This window comes from Muntiacus reevesi, chromosome 1 (genome assembly GCF_963930625.1).
Source record: "Muntiacus reevesi chromosome 1, mMunRee1.1, whole genome shotgun sequence".
Classification (NCBI taxonomy): domain Eukaryota; kingdom Metazoa; phylum Chordata; class Mammalia; order Artiodactyla; family Cervidae; genus Muntiacus; species Muntiacus reevesi.
The window spans coordinates 89,556,901-89,575,409 of NC_089249.1; the positions used below are offsets into that span (position 1 = coordinate 89,556,901).

General features: G+C 40.5%; 1 protein-coding gene across 7 annotated transcripts in view; it reads right to left on the reverse strand.

Annotated features, from left to right (window-relative positions):
* Positions 1–18,509, reverse strand: part of SLC22A15 (solute carrier family 22 member 15) — a 102,688-nt gene that overhangs the window by 24,737 nt on the left and 59,442 nt on the right. For all 7 annotated transcript variants that reach the window (XR_010659114.1, XR_010659111.1, XR_010659110.1 and 4 more), the window contains exons 5-8: positions 18,085–18,214; positions 13,345–13,560; positions 7,471–7,611; positions 175–260 (exon numbers count right to left, since the gene is read on the reverse strand). Coding sequence is in view for 3 of the 7 variants with exons in the window: in XM_065906316.1 (XP_065762388.1) it covers positions 175–260; positions 7,471–7,611; positions 13,345–13,560; positions 18,085–18,214 (573 nt within the window). In the remaining 4 variants the exon portion in view is untranslated. The remainder of the gene's footprint in view (positions 1–174; positions 261–7,470; positions 7,612–13,344; positions 13,561–18,084; positions 18,215–18,509) is intronic.

Consider the following 18,509-nt stretch of genomic DNA (forward strand, 5'->3'; position numbering starts at 1 on the left):
CAGAGAATAGTTTAGGCAATGGAAAGAATCTGGCCCATTATACCCCACACAATTGCTAAATAATATGCAATCACAGAAATGAAGCATGGCATATGGTAATCTCTCCACTATATTGAGATTCATTGTAATAAAAGTGCTGTTCAAAACCCTCATGGAGAAATTGGAAAGGCATACCTTTCTTTTCTGGAAGAAACATGACAATAAGACAAGCCAGTCCTCCGAGGCATAGAAATGCTGCCAATGTCCGCTTCCGACCAAACCTAAATAAAACAAAGAAGTTCATGTTTCTCTCGAGAAACTTACACATTCATTTCCTCCATCCCCCTAACCTTCCTTTTTAAATGTCCCCACTTTTATTACATGTTCATCTTTTCTTAAGGAGTGGGTAGTAAATGTGACTGACCAAGACATGACTTAAGTAACCATCACAAAGCAATGGAAAACCAGCAGGATTAAATGATGTGTGCGGGACAAGAACAGAGAATCATCCCATCTACTTTTGTGAGTGCTTACTATGTTCTAGGTACTATTGGAAATGCTTTCTGTCTTTATCATCTTACTTAATGCTAATAATCAACCTTTAAGACATGTGCTTAAAGGTTCTCCATCTTCTAGAGAAGAAAACTGAAACACGGAGAATTTTAGCTCACTTATTCATTTTCTGGTTATTTACATCTTAAGCAGTTAAAATTTTATATACCTTTTTCTCTCTTAAAAAGACAAACAGAAGGAAATTTCTTGTTAGTGTATCAGAATTAAGTGATATTCATTGTGCACTTTCTCAAGGGAAATAATTTTCAAATAAGAGCTCTAGACTTGAAAGAAAGATATGACATTCATAAGCCTTCCTTTACTAGGCAATGTGCTAGGTCTTCTGTGGGGAGCTTCAACGTTACTTGGTACTTTTATGATAATTTTTCCAGGGGACTTTCATAATCCCTGGTTAAGGATAAATACATCGAGGAATGTTAACTTCTCAAAGTCATTAAATTAACACGTGGCTAGGACAGGTCTGCCTGACCCCCAATGCGGTGCTCCTTCCCTCTGCTTCAGGTTTAATCCTGATTCCAGTGGTGGTGGCTGGGGGACAGGGAAGGATGCTACTCTCCAGGTTACTGTGCTTAATTTAACGGTCAGTATCCAATGTCCCTCAAATGACAGGCATCATTCAAGGCAGGCATTAGGGATTCAAAGGCATACAGGACACCCCATGGATTATGTCCTTGTGACACTTTACAAGGTCGTCAGAGGGGGACACAGGAAGCTAACAACAGGAAGAACACCTGAGGGGGGTCTGGCCCCCTGAGGATGTTGGGACAGATTTCTGAATACGTTGCCTGACTCAGCCCTTGGACCATGATGTGAGGACAGTCAGTCATGAAGAGAGGGGTCAGCAGAGGCATCCTGGACCAATCCCCAGAGAAAAGCCCATCAACTGAATGGAATCTAAAACTGACCTTTAAACTAAGCTGACTGACGATGACAGCATCCAGTGCATGCTAAAGGAATGCTGTTTTTTAAATAAAAACAATGACTTCTAGAAAATGAGAAATGGTATAAGCTGATTGATTCTGAGCTCACAATTTCCAACTGACCTGGTCAGGGGTTCAGTAATAGAAGGAATCTGAGAAAGCCAAGGAATGAGTGCTTTATTAAAAAATATTTCAAAACTGTGCTGACTATGATTGGCAAAAGGAGGATCTATTCTTCCCGTCAACAAAGTCCGGTGGGACTTGAAAGAAAAGTCTTTCTTGTTCCTCCAGTTCTTTGTCTTGTGTGAGAGTTTCTAAATGACCATGACAGGGTCATGAAATTCTGATTGGGTCGTGGAGTTCTATATAGGTCAAGCTGATATTCCCATGTGTTGGGATGAATGAATTACACACAGCCTGCTCAAAAACAGTCAGGTGGTAACGTCTTTTAATATTGGATTAAAAAATCTAAGAAGACCTAAATAGACATTTCTCCAAAGAAGACGTGCGGATGGCCAATCAGTATAAGAAAAGATGCTCAACATTGCTAATTATTAGAGAAGTGCAAATAAAAACAACAAGATATCACCTCCCACCAGCCAGAATGTTCATCATCTAAATTCAACAAACAATAAATGCTGGAGAGGATGTGAAAAAAAGGGAACCCTCCACACTACTGGTGGGAATGTAAATTAGTATAAGCTGCTATGGAGAACATGTACAGAGGTTCCTTAAAAAGGTAAAACTAGAGATACCATATGATTCAGCAATCCTGGGCATATATCCGGAGAAAAACAGAAAAGATACCCTGCACTCCAATGTTCACAGAAGCACCATTTACAATAGGTAAGATATGGAAGGAACCTAAATGTCCATCAACAGATGAATGGATAAAGATGTGGTACATAAATACAATGGAATGCTACTCAGGTATAAAAAAGAATGAAATAATGCCATTTGCAGCAACATGGATGAACCTAGACATTATCACACTAAGTGAAGTCAAGTCACTTAGAGAAAGGCAAATATGATATCACTTATATGTGTAATCTAAAATATGATCCAAAGAACTTACTCATAAAATGTGAACCTAGATATTGTCATACTAAGTGAAGCCAGTTCCTTAGAGAAAGACAAATATCATATTACTTACATGTGGAATTTAAAATATGACACAAATGAATTTATCCACAAAACACAGACATAGAGAACAAACTTACTGTTACCAAAGAGGAAGGGTGGGGAGAGATAAATGAGAGGAGTTTGAGACTGGCAGACACAAACAACTAAATATAAAATAGATCAACAACAAGGTCCTACTGAGACAGTAACAGGCACGAAGGCTGCTGCTGCTGCTGCTGCTGCTGCTGCTAAGTCGCTTCAGTCGTGTCCGACTCTGTGCGACCCCATAGACAGCAGCCCACCAGGCTCCCCCGTCCCTGGGATTCTCCAGGCAAGAACACTGGAGTGGGTTGCCATTCCCTTCTTCAATGCATGAAAGTGAAAAGCGAAAGTGAAGTCGCTCAGTCGTGTCCGACTCTTAGCAACCCCATGGGCTGCAGCCTACCAGGCTCCTCCGTCCACGGGATTTTCCAGGCAAGAGTACTGGAGTGGGGTGCCATTGCCTTCTCCGGGCACCAAGGCTAGGGGTTTCCAAATGGAGGAAATAGGCTGCGAGTGTCAGATATATTTTATCTCTCTCTTAAGTGTCAGGAGGAAACAAACTACAAGTCTCAGATTTTTTCCCTTCTCTATACAAAATTAAAAAGAGGTTTCTCTTAAAATTCTGTGTTGCCATGATGACACCTGGTTCCACCTGAACTTAACATTTCTCAAACCTTGAGCTAACCTATGTGTTTTTCTTATGTAAATGTTTTTCTTAAGCTATGTCAATGAACTACATATTTACCCTAGACTCTGTCTTTCTCCAAGTCAGTTCTACTTAAGACTCAGAACAGATAAGAGCTCAACAAACCAGTATGTTTGACTCATACAATTATTCTCCTAATCTATGTTAATGAAACTATATGTTTGCTTGAAAACCTGCCTTTCTTCAAGATTCATATCAATCATTTTATGGCACGGGATGATTCACTTTGGTGTAGTCAATAAAGCAGAAGTAGATGTTTTTCTGGAACTCTCTTGCTTTTTCAATGATCCAGTGGATGTTGGCAATTTGATCTCTGGTTCCTCTACCTTTTCTAAATCCAGCTTGAAGTTCATGGTTCACATGTTGTTGAAGCCTGGCTTGGAGAATTTTAAGCATTACTTTGCTAGCGTGTGAGATGAGTGCAATTGTGCAGTAGTTTAAACATTCTTTGGCATTACCCTTCTTTGTAATTGTGATGAAACTGACCTTTTCCAGTCCTGTGGCCACTGCTAAGTTTTCCAAATTTGCTGGCATATTGAGTGCAGCACTTTGACAGCATCATCTTTCAGGATTTGAAAGAGCTCAACAGGAATTCCATCACCTCCACTAGCTTGTTCATAGTGATGATTCCTAAGGCCCACTTGACTTCACATTCCAGGATGTCTGGCTCTAGGTGAGTGATCATACCATCATGGTTATCTGGGTCATGAAGATCTTTTTTGTACAGTTCTTCTGTGTATTGTCGCCACCTCTTCTTATTATCTTCTGCTTCTGTTAGCTTCATACCATTTCTGTCCTTTATTGTGCCCATCTTTGCATGAAATGTTCCCTAGGTATTTCTAATTTTCTTGAAGAGATCTCGAGTCTTTCCCATTCTATTGTTTTCCTCTATTTCTTTGCACTGATCACTAAGGAAAACTTTCTTATCTTTCCTTGCTATTCTCTGGAATTCTATGTTCCAATGGGTATATCTTTCCTCTCCTCTTTTGCCTTTAGCTTCTCTTCTTTTCTCAGCTATTTGTAAGGCCTCCTCAGACAACCATTTTGCCTTTTTGCATTTCTTTTTCTTGGGGATGGTCTTGCTCCCTGTCTCCCGTACAATGTCACGAACCTCTGTCCACAGTTCTTCAGGCACTTTATCAGATCTAATTCCTTGAATATACTTGTCATTTCCACTGTATAATCATAAGGGCTTTGATTTAGGTCATACCTGAATGGTCTAATGGTTTTCCCTACTCTCTTCAATTTCAGTCTGAATTTGGCAATAAGGAGTCCACGATCTGAGCCACAGTCAGCACCTGGTCTGTTTTTGCTGACTGTAGAGAGCTTCTCCATCTTTGGCTTCAAAGAATATACTCAATCTGATTTCGGTACTGACCATCTGATGTCCATGTGTAGAGTATTCTCTTGTGTTGCTGGAAGAGGGTGTTGCTATGACCAGTGCGTTCTGTTGGCAAAACTCTGTTAGCCTTTGACCTGCTTCATTTTGTACTCCAAGGCCAAATTTGCCTGTTACTCCAGGTGTTTCTTGACTTCCTACTTTTGCATTCCACTCCCCTATAATGAAAAGGACATCTTTTGGGGGTGTTAGTTCTAAAAGGTCTTGTAGGTCTTCATAGAACCATTCAACTTCAGCTTCTTCAGCATTACTGGTTGGGGCATAGACTTGGATTACTGTGATGTTGAATGGTTTACCTTGGAAACGAACAGAGATCATTCTGTCATTTTTGAGACTGCATCCAAATACTGCATTTTGAACTCTTTTGTTGACTATGATGGCTACCCCATTTCTTCCAAGAGATTCTTGCTCACAGTAGTAGATATAATGGTCATCTGAGTTAAATTCCCCCATGCCAGTCCATTTTAGTTCACCAATTCCTAAAATGTCAATGTCCACTCTTGCCATCTCCTGTTTGATCACTTCCAATTTGCCTTGATTCATGGACCTAACATTCCAGGTTCCCATGCAATATTTCTCTTTACAGCATCAGACTTGACTTCCATCACCAGTCACATCCACAACTGGGTGCTGTTTTTGCTTTGGCTCCATCTCTTCATTCTTTCTGGAGTTATTTCTGCACGATCTCCAGGAGCATATTGGACACCTACTGACCTGGGGATTTCATCTTTCAGTGTTTCAGAAAAACATCTACTTCTGCTTTATTGACTATGACAAAGCCTTTGACTGTGTGGATCACAACAAACTGTGGAAAATTCTTAAAGATATGGGAACACCAGACCACCTGACCTGCCTCCTGAGAAATCTGTATGCAGGTCGAAAAGCAACAGTTAGATCTGGACATGGAACAGACTGGTTCCAAACCGGAAAAGGAGTACATCAAAGCTATATATTGTCACCCTGCTTATTTAACTTATAGGCAGAATACATCAGGCGAAATGCCAGGCTAGATGAAGTACAAGCTGGAATCAAGACTGCCAGGAGAAATATCAATAATCTCAGATATGCAGATGGCCCCACCCTTACGGCAGAAAGCAAAGAAGAACTAAAGAGCCTCTTGATGATACTGAAAGATGTCAGTGAAAATGCTGGCTTAAAATTCAACATTTAGAAAACTAAGAGCATGGCATCTGGTCCCATCACTTCATGGCAAATAGATGGGGAAACAATGGAAACAGTGACAGACTTTATTTTTCTGGGCTTCAAAATCACTGCAGATGGTAACTGCAGCCATGAAATTAAAAGACACTTGCTAGCCTTGGAAGAAAAGTTATGACCAAGCTAGGCAGCATAGTAAAAAGCAGAGACATTATTTTGCCAACAAAGGTCCATGTAGTCAAAGTTATGGTTTTTCCAGTAGTCATGTATGGATGTGAAAGTTGGACTATAAAGAAAGCTGAGTGCCAAAGAATTGATGCTTTTGAACTGTGGTGTTGGAGAAGACTCTTGAGAGTCCCTTGGACTGCAAGGAGATCAAACCAATCAATCCTAAAGGAAATCAGTCCTGAATATTCATTGGAAGGACTGATGCTGAAGCTGAAACTCCACTACTTTGACCACCTGATGCAAAGAACTGACTCACTAGAAAAGACCCTGACACTGGGCAAGATTGAAGGCAGGAGGAGAAGGGGACAACAGAGGATGAGATGGTTGGATGGCATCACTGACTCAATGGACATGAGTGTGAGTAAGCTCCAGGAGTTGGTGATGGACAGGGGAGCCTGGCATGCTGCAGTCCATGGGGTCGCAAAGAGTTGGACACAACTGAGGGACTGAACTGAACCGACTCACTTTGTGCCAATGTTATTTCAAAATGCATGTTGTGGGTGAGGGACCTGGTGCCACTCTGAGTTTTGAGACATTTCCTTTCTCTAATTAGCAGCCTGCGGATCGGTATATAACACACTACACTGCTAAAGGCTAGCAGGTGGGGCACTCTTTCTGCCCCCTTCTGATGTCTATGTCAGAAGCTTTGTCTTATCTCTTTTATACTTTAATAAAACTTTATCACACAAAAGCTCTAAGTGATCAAGCCTCGTCACTGGCCCCATATTGAATTCCTCTCCTCCAGAGGCCAAGAATCCTGGTGTCTTTCATGGCTCGGCAACAACCTTTCACTACTGTATAGCACATGGAACTATATTTGATATCTTGTAATAAGTTATAATAGAAAAAGTTATGAAAAAAATATATATGAAAAAAATATATGTATAATATATGTAATATATATACATGTATATGTATATATACAAATACACATATGTATATACATACATATATACATGTATATATGTGTATATGTGTGTATATATATAATATAATATATGTAATATGTAATGTAATATGTATAATATATGTAATATATATATGAAAAATATATATATATATGTATAACTGAGTGGCTTTGATATACACCAAAAACTAACACAACACTGTAAATCAAGTATATTTCAATTAAAAAAAATCTACACAATAACTTATAAACTTGAAACCCAAGGAATCACACGCTAAAAAATGAATTCTCACTGTGTTTGGTCTGAAAAGAATTCTAATCACCATGGAACACTTAGCAGATACTGCATATGGACAAAGGCAGTAATATTTAGGTATTCATGCACATTAGTGTATGTGTCCTCCACATGGTACATTTCATATCCACCCATACTCACCATCTTTGGTTAATCAAGTAGATGCAGACAGGGTAAGATGGAATCTCTATGAGGCCAGACAGGGCCAAGTTGGCATAAATGTTTCCACCTAGATCACCTGCACTCAGGGTGAGGCCATAATACACCAGGCTGCACACGAACCTGCAATTGGAGTGAAAGACAAGACAGAGATGGAAAAGTCCATAAGAATTTGCCAGAAAAGTTAAAATACTGGTTCAAATAATGCCCTCTCTCAAAAAGTAAATGTGACTCCCTCATTAGGTTTTCTATCCTAATATAATTTCTATACTAGGACAAAATTAAAAAAAAAAATAAAGGGGCCTTGGAAACGATGCGCTGCTGCTGCTGCTAAGTCGCTTCAGTCGTGTCCGACTCTATGCGACCCTATGGACAGCAGCCCTCCAGGCTCCTCTGTCCACAGGATTCTCCAGGCAAGAATACTGGAGTGGGTTGCCATTTCCTCCTCCCGGAAATGATGTGAGCTACGTCTAGATGCTCCATAAAGCAAATGAGTGGCCAGGTCCTGGCAGAAGAGATGTCATTAGTGCCCTCATTACACACTTCTGCATTTATTAGAAGACAAAGACTCTATTTTAAATTTATTTAATTCAACTATTTATAAACACTTGCCCTAAGCAGTCATTGTGATGTTATGAAAATGACTCTAGAAAAGAAACCCCAGGGAGCAAGCCAACAGGGGATGGTGTTGAGAACACATGCTAATAAGTGCCTGAGTTGCCAGTGGGTGGCCTGCAGGCCAGAGTGACAGGGACTCTAACACCAGGCCAGAGTCTCAACCCCTCGTGGCATTCAGCAGGTGCATATGCTGCAGACAGCCAGAACAGGGAAGAGAAAATGAGCCCATGGTAGAGGCAGGCTCCTCTAGGACTATCGAAGCCCGGCACTGATTTCTGCGCAGCGTTGCCGAAACATTGAGGCAGCATCCCTTGCATGGCAGATATTGTGCCGGGCATGGAGCCTATGTCTTACAGCCCTGAAGCTACGCAGGAGAAAGGGCCATCCTGAAACTCCAAACTGGGGAGTAATAGGAACTTCTTCCAGAGTGAAGGGAATACAGCACTCTCTGCTTATCCACAGGGGCTACATTCCAAGACTCCCAGTGGATGCCTGAAACCATCGATAGTATCAAACCCTTTATATACTATTTTTTGCCCTAGACATCCACCCCTATGATAAGGTTTAATTTCTAAATTAGGCCCAGTAAGAGAACATCTGAATTGCTGGCATCACTACTCTTACGCTTTGGGGTCATAATTAAGTAAAATAAGGGTGATGTGAACACAAGCACTGGGATACAGATAGTCGATCTGATAAGTAAGACAGTGACTAAGTGACTAACAAGCAGGATATGCTGGGCAAAGAGATGATTCATGTTTTAGGTGGGATGGAGTGGGAGGGTACGAGATTTCATCATACTACTTAGAATGTCATGCAATTTAAACTTACTTTCTGGAATTTTTCATTTAATATTTTCAGACTGCGGTTGACCTCAGGTAATTGAAACCACAGAAAACAAAACCTTTTGTGCCTAGGAAACTGCATTATTTAAAATAAAACGAACTAGAACAGAACATAAATAAACCCTGAAACTAGGCTTTGTTAAACATGAATGCGTTTTGTAAACCAAAAATTTCTACACAACAGTAAAACACTTGGGTTTTGGAAATTCATTAGTTTTTATGTTTATACAGTTCATTTTGACAAGTGTTAATTACGAGGAAACTCCCACTTGCATACCTTTTCCTTAGAAAAAGTCCAATAAGCTACAACTATGAGGAGATCAACAGGAAAGGGAAAGCTTTATTTCCATCTCTGCCAAAAAAGTAAGGGGGGCCAAGTGCCCCCCTTATTATTAAGAATGGGCCACAGGAACCAAGGAGAGGGCAGGCGAGGAAGAGAGGTCCCTGGACATGGCCTGCTTACTGACTCATCCCTCTCTGGCAAATGAGCTCCGGCAGCAGCTACTTCCCATTACTTCATCCTAGGTGGAGCTGTCACTCATAAACTATGGATGATGAGCAGAGTCACAGCTGGGAGATCACGGGTAAGGAGGCAAGGCAACAGTGAATTGTCTGTTTTCCCTGCCCACTAGTACTTTGCTGTGAGCAGCAAGCTATGCAAACTGAAATATTTTCCTAATTTTTTTTTCCTGCACCCCACACAGCCTGTGGGATCTCAGTTCCTCAACCAGGGATTGAACCTGTGCATCCTATATCAGAAGCACAGGGTTTTTTAACCACTGGACTGCCAAGGGAATCCCCTTCCTAAAATATTTTTAAAATCCTTTTCATCTGCAGTAGAGACCCTCTTACTTAAAGCTATTCCTAATGTATTTTTTGTATGTGTCGGTATGTATCTATTCTGCGTTTAAAATAGAAATCCTAGTGAAGTATTCCAGACACAGAAATACACATACACATATTTAATTCAGGCTGTGAAGGTAGTAAGAAGGGCACAAACAAACAAAGCCAGTTCAAGACACTAGAGGAGCTTAGTTACCAGCTTGTGGTAAGATAAAATGGGGAGAACAGGCAAGGAAAGCCTCTGGTCCAGAGACGGGTACTCCGCCTACAAATTTCCTTGATGGAAGAGTTGGTCATTTGGATGCATAATTACAGCTATTAAAATCATTTCAATCCTCTTTATGGGACGCAAACAAAAATTTTAAATGCTTGCATAATATTTAACAGTATACTTAGGGCACCAAGGAATTATTTAAAAAGGCACTACTGTGGGAAATAATCAAAGGAACAGATGTTAAACACAGAGGTATAATTTCATTCCCTAGTTAAGGCTTTCTTCAATGACAGATGCACAGAAAAGATTTTAGAATTTTATAGCATCTTCAAAAAGAATGGCACTATATGGAATGACACTGTCTCTGTTATCATGTATTTTAACATTCTGAGCCCTGAGGCAAGAAGTTTATTTGAGAAGAGCTCCTCTGGCTGTGTAAAAGATAAAATGAAACAGGAATATTCTCCCTGACTCTGGGTCTAGTTTGTCTTTTTTTTTTTTTTAATCTCCTGAAGTCCAGAACTACAAAGTTAATATTCTGGGAAAAAACCTTAAAAACTCTAAGTAAGTAACTCCTAAGAAAGTAGATGCTTCCTTCAAGGCAGAGGGTTTGACTGACTATCTACATGAAATGCAAATGTAGTTTTATGCAGCCTTAAGTATCTGAACATACTTTTTAAGTATTTCCTTTACAACTGATAGAACCTCAAATTAGTAGCTCCCAGGGAAGGACATAGAAATTGGCATACTGAGTGAAGTGAGTCAGAGAGAGAAAGATAAATATCATGTGATGTTGCTTATGTGTGGAATCAAAAAAAGGGTGCAAATAAACTTATCTACAAAACAGAGGGTTACAGATGTAGAAAACAAACACGGTTATCATGCGTGAGGGGGTGAGACAAATTGAGACTGGGATTGGCAGATACACGCTGTGTGTGTGTGTGTGTGTGTGTGTGTGTGTGTGTGTGTGTGTGTGTGTGTGTGTGTGTGTGTGTGTGTGTGTGTGTGTGTGTGTGTGTGTGTGTGTGTGTGTGTGTGTGTGTGTGTGTGTGTGTGTGTGTGTGTGTGTGTGTGTGTGTAGGTGGGGGGAGGGTGCAGTGTGTGCTCAAACTCATTTGGTAAGTCATGTCTGACTCTCTGTGACCCTATGTACTGTAGCCCTCCAGGTTCCTCTGTCAACAGGATTTTCCAGGCAAGAACACTGGAGTGGATTGCCATGGGATCTCCCCAACCCAGGGATCAAAGTGATGTCTCCTGCATTGGCAGGCAGGTTCTATACCACTACCACCACCTGGGAAGCCCCCATACATATAAAATAGATGACTAACAGTCCTTCTCTGTGCTACTATATAGCACAGGGAACTTTGCTCAAAACTCTACAATGGCCTATATGGGAAACGAATCTAAAAAAAAGGATATATGTATAAGCATGGCTGATTCACTTTGCTGCACGCCTGAAGCTAACACAACAGTGTAGACCAACTGTATACCAATAAAAATTTAACAGTAATTAATCGATTATTTAAAAAACAGGTTCCCTTACTCCCTTAATCCCCACGCCTCCAAGCTTGTGTCCTTCATTCAACATTTCCTACGCATCCAGGATATTCCAGCGGCAAACTGGCTCAGTGAGCTGGTGTGACCTGGCCCATAACCACAGAGGTGGTAGCCAGGGTTTGATTGGGTGGGCAAAGAGAATCGTGCTATAGAAAACTATCTTTGCAGCTGCTTATTCTCAATCTACTATTCTTTTTAGCTTTATATATATATGATTAACTTCATATAAAATGACTCACCTCTACTTCCCATGTGAAAAATACAAGTTTCTATGTAGCCTTTTTTTTGTTGTTTGTTTATTTTTTATTTACTTATTGTCATATCTTTTTTCTCATTTATTTTTATTAGTTGGAGGCTAATTACTTTACAATATTGTAATGGTTTTTGCCATACATTGACATGAATCAGCCGTGGATTTACATGTGTTCCCCATCCTGAACCCCCCTCCCACCTCCCTCCCCATCTATGTAGCCTTCTTGCCAAATACATGCAAACCACAGCACAATCATCCTTTAGGGCAGTAGATATGATGTTCGTGTCCAATCCTAGACCAAATTACACTTATGGCACTTTAACGGAATGAACAATATTAAAACACATGGGTACTCTACAAATTCAACGTATGGATTATCCATTTCTCCCTTTTCCACAATTTTATTCTTTCAATGGAACCATTCTGAACCATTCAGTGCAATCTACATTAATGCTAAGAACATTTTGAGGGCAGGTCAGTCCCAGCCAAACTAGAAAATCAGGTTTGGAAAGTGCTAACCCATTCACTCACTGACTGGCACCCAGGTTTTGAGGGTTTTTTGAGGCTGCCATGTGGCACCAGGACAGCCCGAGGATCTCATTCATAGGAGGGACGACAATCAGCTCACTTGCTGAGTCAGTGAGTGGGAATGTTCAATTAGAACGTGCTACCTGCCTGCGGCCAAAACCAAGGGGAGGTGCCTCCGAGTCCTCCTTAGAAACTCTTGTCCTTGGTGTGCCTGCTGCTTTCCTTCTTTTTTGGAGGAGGGTTGGGGGACTTAGGTCTGTCTGGTCAAGGCTATGGTTTTTCCAGTCATGTATGGATGCAAGAGTTGGATTATAAAGAAAGCTGAGTGCAGAAGAATTGATGCTTTTGAACTGCGGTGTTGGAGAAGACTCTTGAGACTTCCTTGGACTGCAAGGAGATCCAACCAGTCCATCCTAAAGGAGATCAGTCCTGGGTGTTCATTGGAAGGACTGATGTTGAAGCTGAAACTCTTAATACTTTGGCCACCTGATGCGGAGAACTGACTCACTGGAAAAGACCCTGATGCTGGGAAGAGTGAAGACAGGAGGAGAAGGGGACCACAGAGGATGGGATGGTTGGATGGAATCACCAACTCAATGGACATGAGTTTGGGTAAACTCTGGAGTTTGTGATGGACAGGGAGGCCTGGCGTGCTGTGGTTCATGGGGTCGCAAAGAGTTGGACACGACTGAGCGACTGAACTGGACTGAACTGGTGGATTTAAAATTTACATTAGATACTTCATAAGCAAAGATGTGTTTCTGACATCTATAAGTTAAGTAAACCTCCTGGCAGGCACCATTATTTCCTCCTTGAAAGAGAGGATGCTGAGAAAGCTCAGGTGAGTACAATGCCTAAGGGAGGCAGGGGAGGGTTGTTTTTTTGAAAAACAATCTCATGCTGAAAGAAAGAGTGAAATTTTCTGTAACCCTGAAGAAAGAAGAGATTATCAATAACCTGGGTTGCAGATCAATAGAAGAGCCCTTAGAGAGAATTACCAGATGAACATCAGGGTCAGAGTGTGCCCCAAGAGGACCCGGTAACGGAACAGGTCCAGGAAGCTGCCGGTCTCCTTGCAGCTCCTGTTGGCCGGGTGTGTTAGTGAGAAGGTGCACTTGAGCTGGCGGTTCCTCTTGGCGATGAGGTACAGAGCGGCTTCAGCCTCACGCAGTCGACCCTGGGAGTATAACCAACGAGGTGATTCAGGAATGAATCTGAAAGAGACGTCATCAAAGGCTGTATATTCGTATAGGTACATATGCACCAGAAGGAGACAGATCCCCCACGCAGTACATGGTCCCCAAACCACAAGTGGATTCCATGTTAGGTTTAAAGCTTGATTCTCCCAATGACATGTGGAAGAGAGAGAGGGCTACACAGGGCTGTTGTCAAGAGCTGCCAACATTAATAATGGCCTCTTTTATGAATGGAAACCAAAAACATGCTTCCAAAGCTGCAGCCAAAAAAGCAGACTATGCATTTACTTTTTTTCACTTATTTTTAATTGAAGGATAATTGCTTTACAGTATTGTGTTGGTTACTACCAAACATCAACATGATGCATTTACTTTTCAGCAAATTTTAATATATAAATAGCAATTTATAATTTACAAATTATATAAGTAATATATAAATAGCAATACAATACTGAGTAATTCGTCATAAAACATGCATCAGAGATGAGGCTCCAAATCATGGTCAAGTATTGTTAGAATAATATTAATAAACATAAGACAGAGTTTTTAAAGTTCTGAAAAAGCCTCACAAAGATTAAAATCTCTATTATACATCAGAAAAGAATTTTTAAAGTGTTTTTAACATAGTGATGCTATTTAAAAGGTAGAGATTATTTTAAGACTACATATAAAAATGAAAAAGAAGTGATCACATTTTAGCAGCTTTAGAGCTTTTAAAGCTTTAATATTCTCCAGTCAGCTGACACATGCACTTTAACATGTCCTGAGGATATTTCCTGATCTCCCAAGTCCTTCAAGTATCAAAGCTTACTTTCTGGTTAACTTTCATTTCCAAAAAACAAGTTATTTCTTACTGTAGCTATAAAGTATCGAACATTTCTATTGCCACAGCTCTCTCTCATCAGTTTCAAGACAGGTATTATGCATCTTTTCTCCTCTTCACAGCTCTGCATATTTTTAGGGGACCTTTCAAAAACCAAATGGGGGCAGGAACATGGACACCTTGTTTATAAAACACAGCATCAAACCTTTTGATCTAATTTGATATTATTTGACTAAAATGAAACTTGTATGCATTTACTTTTCTTTGATTTACTTGTTTTTTTTTTTTTTTTAGAAATGGTTTACTTGTTTTTAATTGAAGGATATTTAAAGTGCCTTTTAGAACTCTCCACACCTTTCAGTAAGGAGAGTGAAGGGCAACAAACCCCACACAATTTGTAACTTCATGGAGAGCCAGTTCGTCAATAACCATTTGAGCACGCTCATTTTGCATGAGCAATGTAATAGGCGCTGAGAGGAAAGACAATGGAAACGAAAAAAGGCAGGCATTTTCCCAGGAGTTCTGCTCTTGGGGAGAGACTATTCAGGCACAACATTCGGTTAACAACAAAAGCAGGAACAAAGGCCTCTATAACCTGAAAAAATTCCTTTATCCACTTTTTCACTGCTATCTGATTACTGTTACTAATACACAAGTAAATAATCAAGTAAAATGCCATTTTGTTGGATGTTAGGCCAGTCGATGATTATCATCAGATCAACCGGTCCTATCGACAGGGCCATATATGAGGTACAATGTAAAACTGTTCAAGCCTAAATACAAATAAAAAGAACATAAGACTGGGGGGGGGGGTGAATATGAAGAGTATACATGGGATAAAAATGACTGAAATAACAGAAAATCTATATATATTTTACTATATATTATAGTAAAAATTAAAACTGAGGAGGACTAAAGGAGTGGAAAAGGACCAACAAGGAAATAGTCAACATATTAGCAGTCACTATTATTATACCTTTGACTAATTTATTTCCCTCCTTCCTTTTAAGGTTCTCTGTGTTTTCAGAATTGTTCACAAGCAATAAAGTCACTTTTTAAACTTTATAAATCATGTTTAAAGATGGTATTTGAGAAATACTCAGGTTTTAGAAATTTGATTCTGTGTTAATAAAACTATTTCTACTTGGATTTATCTGGATGATTTAAATTTAGGACCTGACATTTCTCCACATTTTGAGAAGCCGATAAGCTTCTCAACAACGAAGCCCCACCCAGTTGCCAATGGACAGATTTAGGAATATGAGTTCTAATGCAGCTGATTATTCCCACAAAACCGTAGAGCATGTTTCTAAAAGGAAAAGGGGGCCCTTGAATATGCTGCCCTCTACACAGTGTCCTGATCACTTTTAGAAGCTATATTGCTAATTTAACACTGAGGCCTCTGCTCAAAAATGTCCTGTGAATTTCTTTCAAGATGGAAAACCTTTTTAAATTAAGGGGGCACTGATTTCTAAAATAAAACTGTTCTAATTCAAGTATTGTGAAAACGAGGAATTTTTGAGCTAAGTAACAAGGTCTCTAGTAAAACAAACAAGGTATGTCTCTAAAATGACATGACTGTTTCTGATGTTGCTGCTGGTTAATGAAGGCTAATTCTAAAGGTTTTTGTGCCAACATCTGTCCAATGGACAGGAGGCATCTGTTCTATGGAAGGGCCCAGGGCTTTGGTGCTGGGAAGTGCAACTGAGCAAAGAGTCAGGGCTGTTCAGAGCTCGTTTTATAAAGAGGTTAGGCTCCGTGTGAGGCAGAAATAAGGGACCACTGGAAGGGCACCAGGTAAGCACTGCAGGATTCAGACAAGAAAGTGAATGACTGGGTATCTGACCAGGAAAAGCTTGGAGCGGGTGGCAAACTGGGAAGGCTACTAATAAATATGAGAAATGTGAGAAGGGCCCTGAAGGAGCTGGCCATAGCACTGAGTAGGAGGCGCTGAGGCAGACCAACCTAAGGGGTAAACTGGAACAGTGAGCAGCTTAGTATGCTGATGGGAACACAAGATGGGACAGGAGATAAACTGGAGGCTGACTGCATGCAGCAAGCCTCACTTTCCAGGCTTGATGGAACACACACAGTGTGATTTTACGTGCTTTCTTCTGTTTCCCATTTTTCACAACCAGAATTAATCTCTCATCAAGTCAAAGTCCCCACCGAGCACTAAGCAGTAACAGAATATACATTCTGAAAACTACAAGAATGCCTCAGATCAACCAGTGAAGTCACTCTACTATAGAAGAGGGGGTGAGAACCAGCCTGGATTAAAAAGGATGCCTGCATGCTCATTCACTCAGTGGTGTTTGACTCTTTGCGACCCCGTGGTCTCTGCATCTCCTGCACTGGCAGGCAGATTCTGTACCAACTGTGCCACATGGAAAGCTCTAAGAAGTATGCAGTTCATTAAATATTTAAAAATAAAATTCATTTATTTACTAATACGAACAAGAATGCTTATTACTTCAAGGAATTCGTTTTTTCCCAAAAATTTACAATATACAGCATAATAAAATACGGCTAGCTTTCTTTTCTAATAAAATTATCTCACTCTAGTTCACATAACTGAATGCATTTCATAAATTTTACCTTTCTAATATAGGCTGGGGGCTTCCCTTGAGGCTCAGTGGTAAAGAATCTGCCTGTTAAGCAAGAGACATGGGTTCGATCCCTGGGTAGGGAAGATTCCCTGGAGAAGGAAATGGCAACCCCTCTAGCATTCTTGCCTGGGAAATCCCATGGACAGAGAAGCCTGGCGGGCTACAGTTCATGAGGTTGTAAAAGAATCAGATATGACTTAGAGACTAAACAACATCATCAATAAATATAGGTTAACTATTTCTACTATATTCATTTCTGCACTTAATAATTCTCCTAATTTCAAAGACAGAATGAAAACAGATTTCAGCTCAATCCCCACCAAATCTCAATTAGTAGAACTTATACAAAGAATTACTAAATCAAATTGCTACCTCAATGAAAATACTATTACAGGTATCTCACTTTACAGCACAGAAGAAAGCTGGCACCACTGGATGAAAACTGTATTTATTCCAAAGATTTTGATGTTTAGGATTAAAGGTCTGTTATCTGAGTGGAGAAAACCTTTCATAAGCAAAGTAAAACTTCTGGAGAAACAGGCCTAAGCTGGCGGCTCATCTTACAGCCGTAAGCGGAGCATGGTGTGATATCCTGCCGTGACCAGGGCATCATCCTTGTACTGCTTTGAATCCATGCACTCTAAGGATTTCTCCCATATCTGAGCATCTTCCTATGTCCACCTTTAGAGGCCCTGAGATGACAGTCATCTGTGGAATGAGGAGGTATCACTATATATTCAATGTACATAGACTGGTCTATGATATTAGACTTCGGTCACACCCCTAGTAGGTGATCTGATCCAGCCTGAAGATTTTTAAGCTTAAGGCATTAGGTTAAAAAAGAAACTGGTACCCTCCCTTGAGAATTTGAAGGTTAAAATGCAGAGGTTGAGAGGTTACTTTAAACAAGGGATACCTGCATTCTGAATTAATTAAGCATCTCTCTTCCCAGGAGCTGCCAAGCATTGGAGGGCTTGCGGAATTTAGTTCTTCACCAAAGTCAGTTCAGGCAAACTCCTGAAAGGGAATAATGCTGCTCATTGACCCGCATCCTCTTAAGACATTCCTTCTGCTTATTAAATTAAAAGTCTAAGAGGAAAAACTACTTACAAAGATAAGAGAAAGACCACTGTTCCCTGCAGGTTAACCAGTATGGCTAGGGTCCTCCAGGAACGGATGAAGTATCCCAACAGTGCATATTGGGCGATGCCGACCGCGAAGAAGAGGCCACCAATTGACCCTAATTCAGGAAGAGAGACTTGTTACTGGAAAAAGAACCATCTGCAACCCCATTTCCAACCCAGGTCATGGAACCAATCCTTTCTTTGTGAGATGTCAGCAGAAAGAAAAACCTACACAGATATCATCGAGGATCAGATGATAAAACCAGGAGAGGCCAGGAAATCAGTGGGAAAGGGAGGACGGATGAAAAATACAAACCACACGTGGTCAGGATAAATTTTAAGGGCTGCCCAAGTGCTTTCTGCATTGATGTTACACTGACATCTGCCTGAACTTGTGGCTGAGGTTTGGAA